Consider the following 15,456-nt stretch of genomic DNA (forward strand, 5'->3'; position numbering starts at 1 on the left):
TGAAATCAATTCAATTGCAGGAAGCAGATAACAAGTTTTTGAAAATCGCATTTTCTAGCTCAGTATTCTCCTGTTCCCCAAGGTATACGCTCTCTAATTCAAGCTTGCCTGAGTTGGGAGAACAGAGAACAGGACAGCTGACAGCAGACACGATTTAAAATGGAATTAATTCCAAGGGTCTTTCCTCTTTGGTGGGAGTATAGGGAGACGCTCACTGGCTATTTCCACAGGTCTGACAGTGCAGTGGAGAGAGTGCTGGACTTGTCAGGAAGACCCGAGTTCCAACTCTGGCCGAGGCATGGGAAACAATGCAGGGAGCTCTTGTCCACAAACTCTTCCTCACAGATCTGGAAATTGTACTTCATCCAGTTTTGATGGGGAAAGCCTGAAGTCCCAGAGACTTCTTGGTCTAGTGCAGCTCAGAGACAGAGGGAGGTCTGCACAAACTGCTGCTTTCTTGGGGTATCGAATGTCAGGTTGTTTCAGGGTCTCAGGGACAGCTCAGGCTAGGGACGTCTAAGTTCTCAGTGCTCCCAGAGTGGTCTGACCAGGGCAGAGTCTGATCGCTCTGCAGAGTGGATGCTGTTGGACTTGGCCCCCGTCAGCCGGCAGGGAAACCCTGGGGGTTCAGAGCAGCAGAACTGTAGGCTCCCCTTTGGTCTGGGAATTCTCACTCTGGTTATTCCCCTGCAGCCTGGGCTAGAGGCTGGAAGCGAGACCCCGCCTGCTCTGATGCTGCTGTTGGCAGTGGTGGCGGCAGCTTCAGTAAACTGCCCAGGGCCTCCCTACCCAGCAGCGCCACTGCCCTTCTCACTCTGCCTTGGGACTGGGTAGTGGGCAGCGGAGATGCCAGTTGGCGCCTGCCCCTGCTGCAGTGGCCTGGCATGGGTTTGAGACCCGTGCCTCTTGTTGGGAACTGTCTTGCTGCTGTAGTCGCCTTCTAATTCTGCTGATCAATTTTGAAACCACTCCTTTATTTGTGGCAGACTGCTGCAGGAGGTGCCTCAATTCTCTTTCTAAATCTTTGGCAAAGTTAACTTTCAGTTAAATGCCTCAGTCTTTATTTACTAAATAATGACTTTATTGTTTAGGGAAGTGTGCCAGAGCAAATGCAGGGGTGGAGGGGAAGACTGAGAAGGTGGATTTTGGCTGATTAAAACAAAACAAAGTTTTTTTTTAAAGAAAAAGAAAAATCAGGAACTCTGATCAATACAATAATTAAACACGGTGCCCACTCCCTGACAGAAAGGTGGTAGACTCCGTGTGCAGCCTGAGACATATTTTAAAGATGCGGTCAACGAGAAACTGTGCTTTGTTTTTCTTGCTTTTTCAATGGGGTGAAAGGAGGTGGAAGGAAGAAAAGGCTCATCTTTGAAATTAAACTAAAATTAATTAAAAAAAAAATCTGCCTTCGACACTTTCTTGTTGTAGACCCTGGGCGAGCCATGCGGCCTCTCTGCCTGTCTTATCTGCAAAATGAGGGATCGGGACTGACTGGCTTCTGCCATTCCACCTCTAGATCTATCATCTCACATCTACCAAAAACCCCTCTATGAATTCCGAGTCGGCTGCTGCGGCACCAATCCCTGTCACGTGAATCCAATGGGGGCCAAGAAGGTTCCCAAGAGCAGGCTCCATTCCCCATGGCTCTGAGGCTGGCTCTGGGAGCTGCACATCTGTACACAGCAGGCCAGGCACCTCCTTGGCAGGGATGCCCCTTGGAGCACGTGCCCCCAGCCCCCCAAAGGCTGCGTCCTCCCCCAGCACGGCTTCCTGGCCAGGCTCCTGGGAGAGTCCAGGATAAAGACAACCTTCAAAGTTGAAATTAGATGTGAGTTTTGTTAAAAACACGGCCTCCTGCCCTCGCTTGTCTTTTAGGTTATTAGTGTAGCAGTGTCAAAGGATCCTGAGATTTTAGCTGGGAGAAGCCTCGGGCTCACGTAGCCCGGCTGGTGGCCAGAGAGGAGCCAGCCTTCCTGGCCTTGATCCTCCGGTCACACAGGCAGGCTTGAGGTTAGGTCTTTGACCTTCACAGTCACACTCCTCAGCCCCACCTCTGAGGCTCCCGGGCTTCCTTCAGAGGCCAGCTCAAGCAACTTCTCTCTCAACAGGAAGCCTCTTCCCACCACCCAATAACTTATTTTGTGTTGAACTTTCTACGTACATGTTGTTCTCCTCAAGAGATGGGAAACTCTTCCATGGCAGAATGTTTCAGGTTTGTCTTTTTCTCTCTGGCCCAGTGTCTGGCACACAGTAGGTGCTTTAAAAATGTTTACCGAATGGACAAATTTCTCTTCTTTGTAGTTAGTAGGCAAGGAGAGAAAAAGCACATCTGTTGGCCAGAAAGTCTGCTAGTGCCACATTCTTTCGGGCAGGATCAAAGACATGGGGGCACAATATGAACCCAGAGCAACAACTAGGGTCAGGCAGGATACTGGAACCTTTCTAAGGTAAGTAGGCGCTTAATTAATCAATGCTTGTGGATGAATAAATTAACTAAGAAAAGCTAAGTAAGAGGTCACCTATTCTCATTTTTATTAATATTCAACAATGCTGTTTATGTGTTTTGTAAAGAACAAAGCCTAGAAGGAAAACAACTGGGCATTTATGTTGGCAATGGGAATGAGTTCTGTGGCTCTAGACAGATATGAAAGACTACCTTTACATGAAAACAGTAAGGAGAGGGTCAGTTTTTCTAACGTGTCAAGCTCCTTTACTCATGCCTTCCTCTGATGTCCTATTGTGTGGGCAGGTAGGTGGGTAGAGTGGACTTAAGTTCTCAGAACTGGCCCCAGACCTCTCCTCCCTTCTTTGTGGGGGCAGACCACCATGAGGGTGGACCAGAGCTTACAGTCTCATGTTTTTTCTGTGTGTTTGGAGTTTTGCTGAATGATTCTTCCTTTTTTTTCATTCTTTGTCAAAAGTAAAGGCTATGTCCCCGGAAGGTCAAAGGACAGGGACACACTGGGGAACGTAGTTTATGTGGAGACAAGACACCAATACGAATTTATTTTTCTTCAAGTTATGCCCTAAGAATGCAGATTCTGCCCTGCCCTTCCTAAGATGAAAGGCATCCTATATGGTGCTGGCGATGGAACCAGCTAGTTCAGCTTGGAAATGCTTGACACCAGCGTGGCTGGCCATGGGATGATCAGTTTTTTGTCCAATGCACTCTCAAAGACCAACTACTATGGCCAGAAGAACAATAACTGATCTTGTGGAGAGAGAGTCAGTGAGACAAAATTACAGATCCATTACAGAAAAGATGCTTCTAGCTTTCTATTAGAGGCATCAGAATATCATCAACAGGACTCTTGACATATCCCTCATGTTTGGCATCACCTAATTCTAAAAAGTGAACTTCGGTTTGATGGGGAATTATTTTTAACCCTGTTTCCTCATTAATCATAATTTCAACATATTGCTCTTCAACCACTGAAGTCACCATCATCTTTCTTTGGTGGTTATTTACTTGTCAAAGCATACTAAGGGGAGCTAACATACTGCAGGACCCATTTTCCCTCTTTGTAAATCTTTTATATTCTTCACCTAATAATCATACATTTGTAGTCAAGAACTTGGGTTGGCTGCCTCGATCTGCTATTTACTCAAGGCCTACAGCCAAGTCCCTTTCATGGCTAAAATGAGGGAGCAGAATAGAGGATTTCTAAGATCTTTTCAGTTTTAAATCCTATGATTTTATCACTTCTACGTATGTTAATGGCTTCCAATAAGAACCTAAAATAAGAAACGAGTTTTAGCAAACCCTTTGTTCATGCTTAGGCGCTCCTCATACATGATCAAGAATGACTTTATCCACCCTCCAAACACAGACCAGTCAGTCAAGGTCAGAAGAACAGTGGATCAGGAGATGACAGCAGTAGGAAAAGGATAAATAAAATTAAGACTTTTATGACACTGAATGATCTTAAAATCTCTATCGTGGGTCACCCCAGGCTAACCGGCGAACTCGATGCAATGAATTCTTTGGCCAAAGGAAAAAGAACCAAACCTACCTCTCAGGAACAGAGTGAATAAAATTTCCACTTTCCCAACCCTTCTGCAAATGAACCTGATAGAAGCAGCAACTTTGGACTCACCCTACCCCCCATCCCTTTTACCTTCACTTGCTGTTTCTTGCCTCCTTGTCCCCAGCCTGCTGAATTATGAGAGGAGCTGCTTCCCTGAGAGCCTGTGGTGTTCCAAACTCCTCCGTCATCATCTTCTTCCCAGCTGGGATGGCGGGTTCCTGTCACTGGCCCATCGCTCTCCCCCCATCCATCTTGCATAGATTTGGAGTCTTTAAGGAAGAGAAATAATTCAACATTCGGCAGTCATGACCAGGGGACTAGACGGACTTTACCACAGATGTGGTGCCTGCAACTGCTCCTAAGTCCAACACAATGTCTCGTGGCTCCCTTACCCAGCATAGTGTCACTGCCCTCCTCCCTGCAGAGTAAGACTCACTCGTGTTCACTGAGCACCAGCTCCACAACAGCTCAGTGACATACGTGGTACAAACTGTGTTGCCTTTTTGTGGAAAGGAAACTGAGGTGGAAAGATGACATGGGGCAGGGGGACGCCACAACCCCCAGCTTGGGCCCTCTGCCTACTTTTTGGCTATATATACCGTGAGTGTCTTTGGTTCTTTCTGGGCAACACTCTAGGTACCACAAACCTGGGATACCATGGAACCCTTCATCTGAAACGAAATGGAGGAGAAAAGTCGGCCCAGAAATACTCACAACAGAAGAAGAAAAGAGAATGTGCAGGGCAGTGACGCAAAGCGGATCTCTGAAAATTCATTAGAGGTGAATGAGATCTTGGCAGAGAAAGTGAGGCAACAGTGACTTGGGGGAGGGCAGGGGGGCAGAGAAGGGGAGAAAGAGGGGGAAAAGCAAGAGGGGAAAAGGTGAGAAGAAAGTGGGAATTTGCTCAAGAGGGAGAGTTCTATTAGAACTCAGCTTTCCTTCCTCAGCACTTACAGTAGTAAACAGGACATCAATGCTTGAGTCAGCGCTAACCTCTCACGGTCAGAGGTCTTCCAACAGCTTTTAGATTAAAGCTAAATTGTTCAATGATGCAAGGTATTTTAGGACAGTTTGAAGTTCCATTTGGGAAAAAATTACATTAATGCAAACCAAGTCTACTTCCAAATTTCTACTTCCTGAAATCACAGAGTGTGTGAAGCGGGGGGGGGGGGGGGGGGGGGGGGGGGGGCGGGGGGGGGGGGGGGGGGGGGGGGGGGGGGGGGGATTTAAATCACTTAGATCTCGTTATTCCAGAAACGCTGTACTTTCTGGCCTGTTACCAATTCCATTACAGCCCACTGCTGTTTCTAAGACACTAACAGCTGTGATAACACCCACTAAGGGCCATCCAGATGTGCCAGGTTCATTCCAATACGATGGGCTCCATGGCATTCCAAAGTACAGCCTGACTGAAGTGGCCCTCTCTTACACATGAGTTCCTTCAGGCGTCATGACACAGTGGAAGACTCTGGCATCAGTGAAGAGCCCAGAAAGTGCCCCACCCACCTTGTCTCATTGACAGAAGTCATAGGACAAATAACGAGGAAACAGTCTCCCTTTGAGTAAAAGCTGCTCTCACAGTCCCTAGGACTGACTTTCAGGTATATAAGATTAAGTACTAATGTATATGACTGAGATTGAGTAGGAAATGTGTGGACAATGCTTCATTGTGCATTCGGAGAATGGCTAGCATTCATTCAAAGATTTGGGGGAAAGCACCATTACTCAGAACTAGTTTAGTAAAAGCAGTCACTTAAGATAAGCCTTTATCTGTCTGTACATACAAGCATACATATGTACTTAGTCTAGAGGGCAAAGGGATATACAGCAAGTCATCTGAGATCTAGTTGAAGGAACAACAGAAATTTTGTTCTGAAAGGTGAAGGTCTGGATTCAGGGTGGGGGCACAGAGCTGAAGGGCTGTAATTATGGAGGAAGAGCTAGCCTGGTTCTGTCTGTCCTTAGAGGGCCAAGCTAGGCCTAAGGGGGAGAGGTTATTGGGAGGAAGATCTTTCAGCAATCCCTACTCTCCAAACCTAAGGGGCTATCTGTGTCAAGGGAGGAGGGGGCAGGAGAGACGGGGTGCCTGCTTTATGGAGGGGTTGAACTACATAACCTCCAAGGTGGTAAGACCATAGAAGATCCTCTTTACCTCAAAGACTCTAAAATTTAAAAAAGTTTTTGTTCAGAGAATTACTAAACGGTAAGCTAACTTGTTTTATGGGGCCTAAAACCTCAAACACAACATTTTTAGCCTGGGGCAAAGGCGTGGGTTGGGACCACACACAAATCTGGCTAAGTGCGCTATTACAAGCACCCTGGAAGAGACACTAATGACCCACATGGGTACCCTCAACTGGGAGAGCAATTCTCTGAGGCTGAAGTAGGGTCAAGACGATGTCACGGAAGGAGGGAGATCCCAGGTCTGGGACAGTTCTACACAACTGAGCCAGAGGACACCCTGTCTTCCAACACCCAAAATGTTTCGTTTGAACTTGGTCGTCTGTTGGCATACTGGCATCTCTCCCACAGAAACTCAACTCCGATTTTATCAGCAAAGTCAAAGGGAAAATAGAATTTTCATGAAACAAATGTACTTAATGAGCACTTTATCTGGAAGACAGTTATTGTACAAAGTGAAAGATGACTGACCCTTCAAAACTAAGTAAGTCAACTTACTTCTAGACATAGTAAACTACTTAATTTTTAAGCTTTCTGTCTTTCTGGCAGGACTGAGCCTTACCAGTTCAGGCAAGCTTATTTGCCTAATTATCATGTCATCTGAATCCTGAATTGGAAATTAACAAAACAAACAAATGTTCACTGACACAGTATTCTCCAAGACTCGTGAAAGTCTTCTTTAGGAGACTTACTAACGTAAGAAAACCAAGGTACGACACAATAAAATTGCTTTTCAGAAGAAAACAGACATTGGAAAAGTTTGGAGAAGCTGAAAACAGTTTAAAATGGGCCTCTGAAATAATCTATTCAATTTAACCACAGTTTCTAAAATCTGGCCTGTTGTGAGAGGGCAGAATCCCTGAGCGAGCATCTGCCTGGTCCCAAGGTGATTGGATTCCTTTGCCAATATCCCCAACAAGGAGTCATTTGCTGGAAGAGCTCACCCCTCAAGGACTCCCATTCTGCTTTTGAATTATTCTTATTCTGAGGACAGTTCTCCTTATCAACACTAATAATATACCTGCATCTCTGAAACACAGAGCACCTGCTCCTAAAATCCACCCTCTGTGGAAAGAGAAGGAAAGAGGCAGAAAAAAGCAAAGGTGGAGGGAGAGAGAGGAGGAAAGAGAAAGAGACAGAGACAGAAGGGGGTGAAGGAGACAGGGAGAGATGGAGAGAGTCAGACAGACGCAGAGGGCAAGGAAAGGAATGAGAGGGAAGACAGGAAAGATTCTCTCTTGGAGGTAATTATTTCTCTGTGAGTGTATGATTGAAATGCAAGCACATGGAAAAATCAGGGAAGAGAAGAGAATATGGCACACCTAAGGAAAAGAGACCATCTCTTAGCATTTTCCGTAAGACTGAGATGATCAGTACAATGTTCAGAATAATACATTCTTACTTATCATGAAATCAGCATGTCAATAGCCTTGATTTCCATTCCAGTCGGGTACTATGAGCTGAAAACTCTAACCCTCTGAGGATTTTACATCATACATTTTGTAGCCCAGAACAGCCACAACTCACATTTATGCAATACTGGCTCAGGTTTGCCAAGCACTTTTCTCACACCCAATTTGTGAAGTGAGCAGTACCCACATCATTTCCATTTCTCAGACAAGGAAGCTGAGAGCCCACATAAGGCACGGTGAGTGCTAAGGACATGTTCATTCCCAGGCCTTGTGACTCCAGGGTTTGCCTACTGACCATTAACCCCCAGCTACAGCTGAGCTATTCTCGCACTTCTGAGATTCTGGAGCCCGTCTAAATGCAGCGTAATGACTAAAGCTCCCATGCAGCCCCCAACCCACCAGAGGATCACAGGACCTTTTGGGTGCCAAACCAGCTTGTACTCACTGGGTTTCATGGCATTTGGAGCACTGGAGGGGGTACTACCCCAGCCTGTAGAGGATGCTCCTGTCTCATCCATGTCACCCCACCCAGGGCTGGCTTCATTTGGCTCACCCCAAGCTGATGTACCATTATCTGGAGCAGGTGGTGTGCTTTTGCTCCAGACTATAAAGAGAAAGAAAAGTTTTTTTTTTTTTAAATTAAACATCATTTACTAAGTAAAATCATTTCTTCCCATCTAATGAAGCATCCCCCCCCCCCCCCCACCAAAAGGATGTCTTTGGGTTCTCATGCTCTTGTAGAAAAACACTAGGACAAACACGGATGCTACAATGTACTATTAGGAAGGGCCATCTCTGTCTTCAGCAAGCCTGTACTATTTTATTACTAAATTTAAGAGCTGAGTTAATATCCCCCATGGATTCTACATGAACTCCTGCAAAAAGGAACATAAACTCTGAATTCCAAACCTGACCCTGGGAATGACCAAGATTTCAGTCTCCAAACAGAACAAGAGGTGGGAGATGGGGGTGGGGGCGTGGCACCGGCTTATTGTCATCCCCACAACCTTGAATGGGCAGGAACCATTCTTCTGAAGGCCCGCAAAGTTCCTGAGGTGGGAAATTCCATTTGTCCAAAGCAGTGCACCCAAAAGCCAGGGAGGGCGAGCAAGGCCACGCTTCGGATGCCCTTGCACACCTAAGGTGCCTTCTCTCTCCTGAAGATTTTGACCCTGTTCTTGTGAACCTTCCTGACACTGAAGGAGAGCTGGAGGAAGCCCCAGAGGTAAGCAAGCCCAGTGCCCTCATATTTTACAGACAAAGGAAACTGAGGCCCACGGAGGGTTCAATGACCTGCCAGCCACGTATGGCCCTGCCATACGTGGGCCCCAGCTCTTCCCCACTAACTGGACTCTCCAGTAATCTAAGTTGTGAGAAACAATCTCAAACCACTGGACAAAGCAAGAGTCAGCAGAGATGGCCCTCACTTCTTCATGGGGCTAAATATTTAGAAACACCCATATCAAGGTGGCGATCAAATTCTCTTGAGAGATTCAAACCACGGCAGCTGGGCCCTAGGAGAAAGAAATTATTTTAAAAAACTAAAAAACCAAAACCAAAACCATCTCAGGAGGGGAAACCTGAGGTGCTGACAATGGGAGTAACTGGCTGTTATTCAGACTCGGATACCGAGTCACAAAACGCAGCCAGAAGCTGCGACTTCATTTGTAAAATCACTGCCTGGATAGCTATGGCCTTTGCTCTTCAGACTTTTCACATCGACCATCACCTGGAGTACTGAGAAAAAGGGGCTCAGACTGACCTGATGATGTTTTGCTCGTCATCGGGGTGGGCAGGCTTTGTTCTCGTGGGGCCTGGCCCCCTTGAGAGTTCTTATCCCACAGGTTCACATTCTTGTAGTTGTAACTACTTGGGTCTCCCCAGGCTGACGTGCCATCATCAATGTCCATCTTCCTGCTAATGGACTGCGGGGAAGGCTCCTCCCAGCCACTGGGCTCCTCGTCCTTAGGAGCCGATGGCTGTGGCCCACTGTTCCAGCTGGGGTTGGGGGTCCGCCCGTTGCCTGGAGGCGGTGGTTGTGGCGGGGCTCCCCAGGAGCTGGAGGCCTCCTGCTGCTGCTGCGGCGGCGGCGGCGGCTGCTGCGGCTGCTGCTGTTGGTGCTGTTTATTCCAGGAATTGGACTGCCGAGCCGTCTCGTTCGTCCAGGCTGGAGATCTTTTGCAATCGTCCCATCCGCTTTTGGAAGCCAAGTTTGCGTTTCCACCGTTTCCCCAAGTCCCAATTTCGTTTTGGCTTCCTTCACCCCAACCGGGTGCTGGTTTATTTCCCGAGCCCTCCCAGTTACTGTTCTTTGTCTGATCGACTTCTTCTCCCCATCCGTTCTTTCCTGATGTCCATCCTTGGTTAGGCTGGCGCCCTCCCCAGCCCTGATCCTTGCCGGAATTGTCGTTCCACGAGGAAGACGCCTTCTCCTCTGGTCTCGTTCCTCCCCAGCTGGAGGAACTGCTGTTCTTGTAATCGCTCCAGCCGCCTGTGTTTTTGGGGTCCTTCCATTCTGTAGGGGTTGAGAGCTCACCCCATCCAGACTTTATTTGATTGCTTTGGCTGGGTCCGTCTCCCCAGCCCCCTGAGTTCTTTGTCTGGGTGGTAGAGCTCTCCCACCCCTCCGTCCCTTTATCCGATTTCCCCTCGGGCCTCGGCATCTCTTCGATATCCCAGATCGTATCCTGTTTAATTTGAGTTTGGCCCCAGCCAGTGTTGGAAAGCACCCGGGGGTCCAGGTCAGTCCGGCTCAACAGAGTCTGCAAGACCGCCTGGCTGTCGGGATGGTTGGGCCTGTACGACCGGCGTCCGGAATTGTGACTGTCACTGCTTCCTGCTTTGTGGTTACTTCCAGTGCTCTGACCCCCAACCTCACTTCCTGTGGAGCTCGAAGATCTCCCCCAACAGGGAGCCTGGGGATTGCCTTGGTTTTCAGGGAGGGGGTGGCCCTTCTGATTGTCCCATGCTCCAGTGCTAGAATTTGGTTGGTTTGGACCACTCCATTCTCCGATCTTCAACTCGTCAGACCCAGTCGGCTGTTTCCATTCTCCCTGAGAGACCCCGGATGTCATTTTGTTCCCTTCACCCCATTTGCTTTCATTCGGGTCCGGCGGGCCAAAGGTCCAGGACCCGCCGCCCGCTGACCTGCCGCCGTTGTCCCAAGAGTCGCTTTTTGAGCCCGCTGATTTCTGGACCGAGGCGCCCTTCCAGGCGTCCTCTCTCTCTTTCCCATTGTTCCCATTGTTTCCAGAGTTGCTTTGTCCAGAGACGGTGTCAGTTCCAGAAGACCCCCTGCCTGTGCCCCGAGACCCAGCGTTCCCTGGCTGCCTGTCTCCAGTGCTTTGGGGCGGGGCGTCCGCGCCCCTGGAGCAGCTCCCCAAGCCCGCCCCAAAGGGCGTCCCCTTATTCTCGGCGGGGTTTGGTGAGCTTAAGTTCAAGGAGTTAGTGTTTCCGTTTTTTGGTCCATCAGTGTTATGACCTGGAGCCTGTTCCCGGCCAGAGACAGCATAGTTCACCCCCGTGCTGTTCTCCATCTTGGACGCCTGGCCGGCGGTGCCCGCCTGCGCGCTGGGGTTGCCGCTCTCGGCCTCCGGGGCTCCCTTCCTACAACTGTTCTCCTGCACCAGCGCGGGCCAGGCAGACGGGTTGCTATTTGGGTTGAAGTTGCTGAAGCCCGAAGCAGGACCGACCCTCTCCTGACCACTCACGTTCCTCCAGTTCCCAAGGGCGTTGTTGCTCTCTGCAGCAGAGATGGAAGGGGGAACAGACTTAGCCTTGGGGTCAGATTTCCAGACCCCAAGATTACATTCGCTCCCAGAAGCCCCAGGGGGGCCCTGGCTTCCTTTTCCTTTGTGACTAGTGGTGCTTCCTGGCAGAGGACTTTTCTCAGAGCCAGGGTTCGAGGCACTGGTGTTCTCGGTGGTGTTCTCGGAAGGAGCCTCAGTGTCTTTGCTGGCGATACAAGGCCACTCTTCCATGTCAGACCCGTCTACAATCACCTTGTCCCAGGTGGGAGGGGGGTTGGCAGCAGCGCCGTTGCTGGAGGAGGCTCCTGGACCCCAAGTGGAATTTGCATAATTTGAAGCAGCAGCACCTCCGATGGATGAATCTGAAAGACAGATTTTGTCATTCGCACAGTTCCCCAGATGAGATACTGTTATTCATCCAGTTACTCGCTGAATTTTAATTTATAACCAAGCAAACTAAATCCATTCAACGATGGGAAAACCTTACAGACAAAGCCACGATCAGACAGATGAGAGTCAAACTATACACCGTTTACTTGGGGCTCTGTCATTGTAAGAGACCACTAACAGTGTATCCAGAAGGTGGTTCTTAGGTTGAACCCGATTTCTTTATTTCCAGAAACTCAGTCTGTGACCATCCCCTACCTCCCCACAAGTTCTGCTAGTATCAACCTTTAAATCTGTTAATATAAATAAAAATGCAATTATCTCTGTACAAGGTACTGTGACAGGCATGGGGGAATGGAGCTTTTGGAATGCACTTAGTAGGTGTTTGATAAATACTAGCTGAATCATTCAGACAGATGGATGAAATCTAAATAAAGGCTGTGAGTTTCATGGCCAAATACAATGAAGTCATTTGAAAATTTTCACCTGTTGCTTTACTTAATATTAATAAATTGGTCTCTCAAGACTTAAGCAAAAAGCTTCATCTTCAGCTCCTTGGTGTGACATGCTCTTTTTAAAAATAATATTATTTATTTTTAGACATTCTTTTCTTTTTAAATTTTGAGTTTCAAGTTCTCTCCCTCACGCCTATCCCCTCCCCCACGCACTGAAAAGGTGAGCCGTAAGATACAAATTATACATGTAAAATCATGAAAAACATCTCCATTTTAGCCACATTTTTTAAAAAAGCTATAAAAATGAAGTGAGAAAATTATACTTCAATTTGTGATCAGAGTTCATCAGATCTCTCTTGGGGGTGGACAGCAACTTTTCTATCATGAGTCCTTTGGAACTGTCTTGCTTCATTGTATTTATCAGAGTAGCCAAGACTTTCATAGTCATCACCATTACATCATTGCTATTACTATGCACAGTGATCTCCCATTTCTTCTCACTTCACTTTACAGCTGGTGTGATATTCTCAAAGACCACCGAGTAACCTCCAAGCATGGAGATGATGGGTGATGCAAGACCACAGGCAGGGATGGATGAAAGCCACTGCCCAATTCTTACTGGCCCTGCCACCAGGTGGGCTTCCAGGCTCTATACCCCGGTCAGGCTGCCGCCACCACCCAGGCGGCACCACCTGAAACACGGGGGAACAGGCCTGGGCTGCTTATTATTCTTATTATTTGTCTGCAAGTGTGTGTCTGGCGCAGCGAGGTGGCACAGTGGACAGAGCTCCAGCCTCGGAGTCAGGAGGACACGAGTTTAAACCCGGTCTCAGACACTTGAACACTTACTAGCTGTGTGACCCTGGGCAAGTCACTTAACCCCGACTGCCTCACCAAAAAGCACAAAACCTCCCAAAACAAACCATCGTGAAATGTCCCCCACACAGATATAGAGGGACTGTACCATCCCAGCGTGCACTTCTGATTGATCCCCTAAGCCCCTTCCTGATAGCAAACCATCAACAAACCTTGTCTAACTGCTTACAGTGTGTGTGCTGGGGAGGGGGCAGGGAGAGAGAAAACACAGGAATTTGCATTTTATCATAAATTAAGTATCAAACAGACACAAAGCACATTGAAGATCATGTGAAGGGGAGGAAGGGGAAGAAAAGACATGACCGGCAGCTAGGAGAGGGGATTTGAGCGCTTGGGGGTTACTGTGGTTTGAGACGGAAAGCAACCCCCAACACCATTTCTTACAAAGGATAAGCCAATTCCAATCTTGCTTTTGGTGTGCGCCTAGCACAGTGCTGGGCACACAATGGTGCTTAAGCACCCAGTGTCCAGCCTTTGCCCAGCTTCTTCCAGATCTGGAATTGAGCGGGCAGTGAGAATTGTGGGAAGGGTAGCTTTGATTCCAAGATGGGCAAAATAAAGTTGAAAACACAATAATAATCGGAGCTGACAGGATCACACGTAAAGGCCTCTGAACCTAGCCCGGGGCAGGAGGCATCTGGCACGGGCTCTTTTCATCTCAGAGCAGGCCTGCCTCTTTTCCTCACTGTTTCTGGTTTATAAACATCAAAATGTAGATTTAAAAATAATAAGAACAACCTTTTACTATGTTCTCTCTCCTGCTCCAAAAACATACTCTGTACCTCTTAGGAGCCACGGACAAAGAAAAGCAAAGGCTCCCATCTGGGAAGGAGAGGAAAGTCTGAGACTGACAACAACTCACGACTGTCTCCTTGGCCTCTTTAAAGAAGTATCTTAGAAAGTGGACAAACAGGGCGTTCTGGGGACAAATCTCTGCCTTACTGATAGCTGAGATGATTTGGTTTGATGGCTCGATGCTGGCACTCTACAACAGAAGCCGCGTGCTTACCCCGCTCATCTCCAGACGACTAACCGACCCTTTGGGGTGGTGCCTTGTGACACCGGCGGCCCTGCCCTGCCGAGCATCCCCCGGCTGCAGCTGCCTGCTCCTTACCTGATGCAGGCCCACTCTCACTTTGCAGCAGGCATCCTGTCACTTGTGCGTTGTTGGGGTTTGCTCCAGGTGTGGTGGAGGGAGGAGGCCCAGCCCCACCCCCAAGGAGCATACAGGAGGGTGGAGGGGGCTGCCCACGTTTTAGTAACACTTTGTGGTCCTGCTGGCAACGGAATCGCGGCGGCACCTCCCGAGGCATGTAGCGGGCGGCGCTCGGCGGTTGTCCGTTCGGCACTGCCACCCTTTTGGCATTGTTGCCACCATTGACTGGTGGCGATGGAGAGCTGCCAATGGGGCTGGCGGCCGTTGGTTGGCTTAGACTTGGTTTCGTCACTTCGGGCACTGAAAGTAATAGAAAATAAAGCCGTGAAATTAAATGCATTTTTCTACAGGTACACATAAACTCACTTAAAATCAGTACCCATAGTTCCTTTTCCTTTCAGAATATTCTAAAAGAATTCTGCACTTTCGTTTCCCATGGCATCTTCAGTGCTCTAGAGTTTTTCCTAAGAAATAAATGATAATAATGTAGCATTATAGCAGTATGCATCAATTTACTCTACCAAGCCTGTGCCTTAATCCTAGAATTCAATGTCTTTCAACTCCAACAGGACTGTGCTCAGTGCTGGGGATGTGCCGATAACAAAACACAAAATAACTGTCCCTGTTTTCATGGAGCTCACAGTCTAATGGGAGAATGAGGCATGGACACAGAGCTACAGCAAGTGAAAACGGGGTCACAGCAAGAGGAGAGGATAATAATTTTGGGGGTGAGGAACAGGCAGGAAAAAGGGTGATAGAGCCTGTCAAAGCCATGGAGTGAAGTAGTTCTAAGGCAGCTTGCCTTGTAAGAGAAAGCCCTGGTACTCTGCTCTAGAAGGCAGATGGAACAGAATCCCAGAATCCCATGCAATAACTTAAAAGGAAAACATGCAACAATTCTCCAGCGTGACTCTTTTCCCTTAGGGGCCTCAGAGGTCCTGAGAGGTAAGTAGAGATGCTCTGCTCAGAGTCTCGCAAACTGACCCTGGAGACAGGGAGGTCAGCATTACAACCTCGGTGAACACCTCTCTGAGAATGACGTGAGATGAAAGGGACAGTTTTGCTTGACCATGCACATTTGTTACAAGAGTTTTCTTTTTCAATTGGGGAGGGAGAGTAGGAAAAAGAGAAAATAAATGCTTGTTAATTGAAAAAATGTTAATAAAGAAATAATAAATGCACAAATTTGAAACAAGCAGAAGCGTATGA

At 48.0% G+C, this 15,456-nt stretch overlaps 1 protein-coding gene across 5 annotated transcripts in view; it reads right to left on the minus strand.

Moving 5' to 3' along the window:
• Positions 1 to 15,456, minus strand: part of TNRC6B (trinucleotide repeat containing adaptor 6B) — a 214,771-nt gene that overhangs the window by 41,660 nt on the left and 157,655 nt on the right. For 3 of the 5 annotated variants that reach the window (XM_027872514.1, XM_027872497.1, XM_027872504.1), the window contains exons 7-10: positions 14,206 to 14,547; positions 9,387 to 11,735; positions 8,070 to 8,228; positions 4,122 to 4,300 (exon numbers count right to left, since the gene is read on the minus strand). In XM_027872514.1, the coding sequence (XP_027728315.1) occupies positions 4,122 to 4,300; positions 8,070 to 8,228; positions 9,387 to 11,735; positions 14,206 to 14,547 (3,029 nt within the window). The remainder of the gene's footprint in view (positions 1 to 4,121; positions 4,301 to 8,069; positions 8,229 to 9,386; positions 11,736 to 14,205; positions 14,548 to 15,456) is intronic. The other 2 variants (XM_027872529.1, XM_027872521.1) reach the window with 1 other exon arrangement.

Source organism: Vombatus ursinus, unplaced genomic scaffold (assembly GCF_900497805.2).
Source record: "Vombatus ursinus unplaced genomic scaffold, bare-nosed wombat genome assembly UNPS02003292.1, whole genome shotgun sequence".
Taxonomy (NCBI): Eukaryota; Metazoa; Chordata; class Mammalia; order Diprotodontia; family Vombatidae; genus Vombatus; species Vombatus ursinus.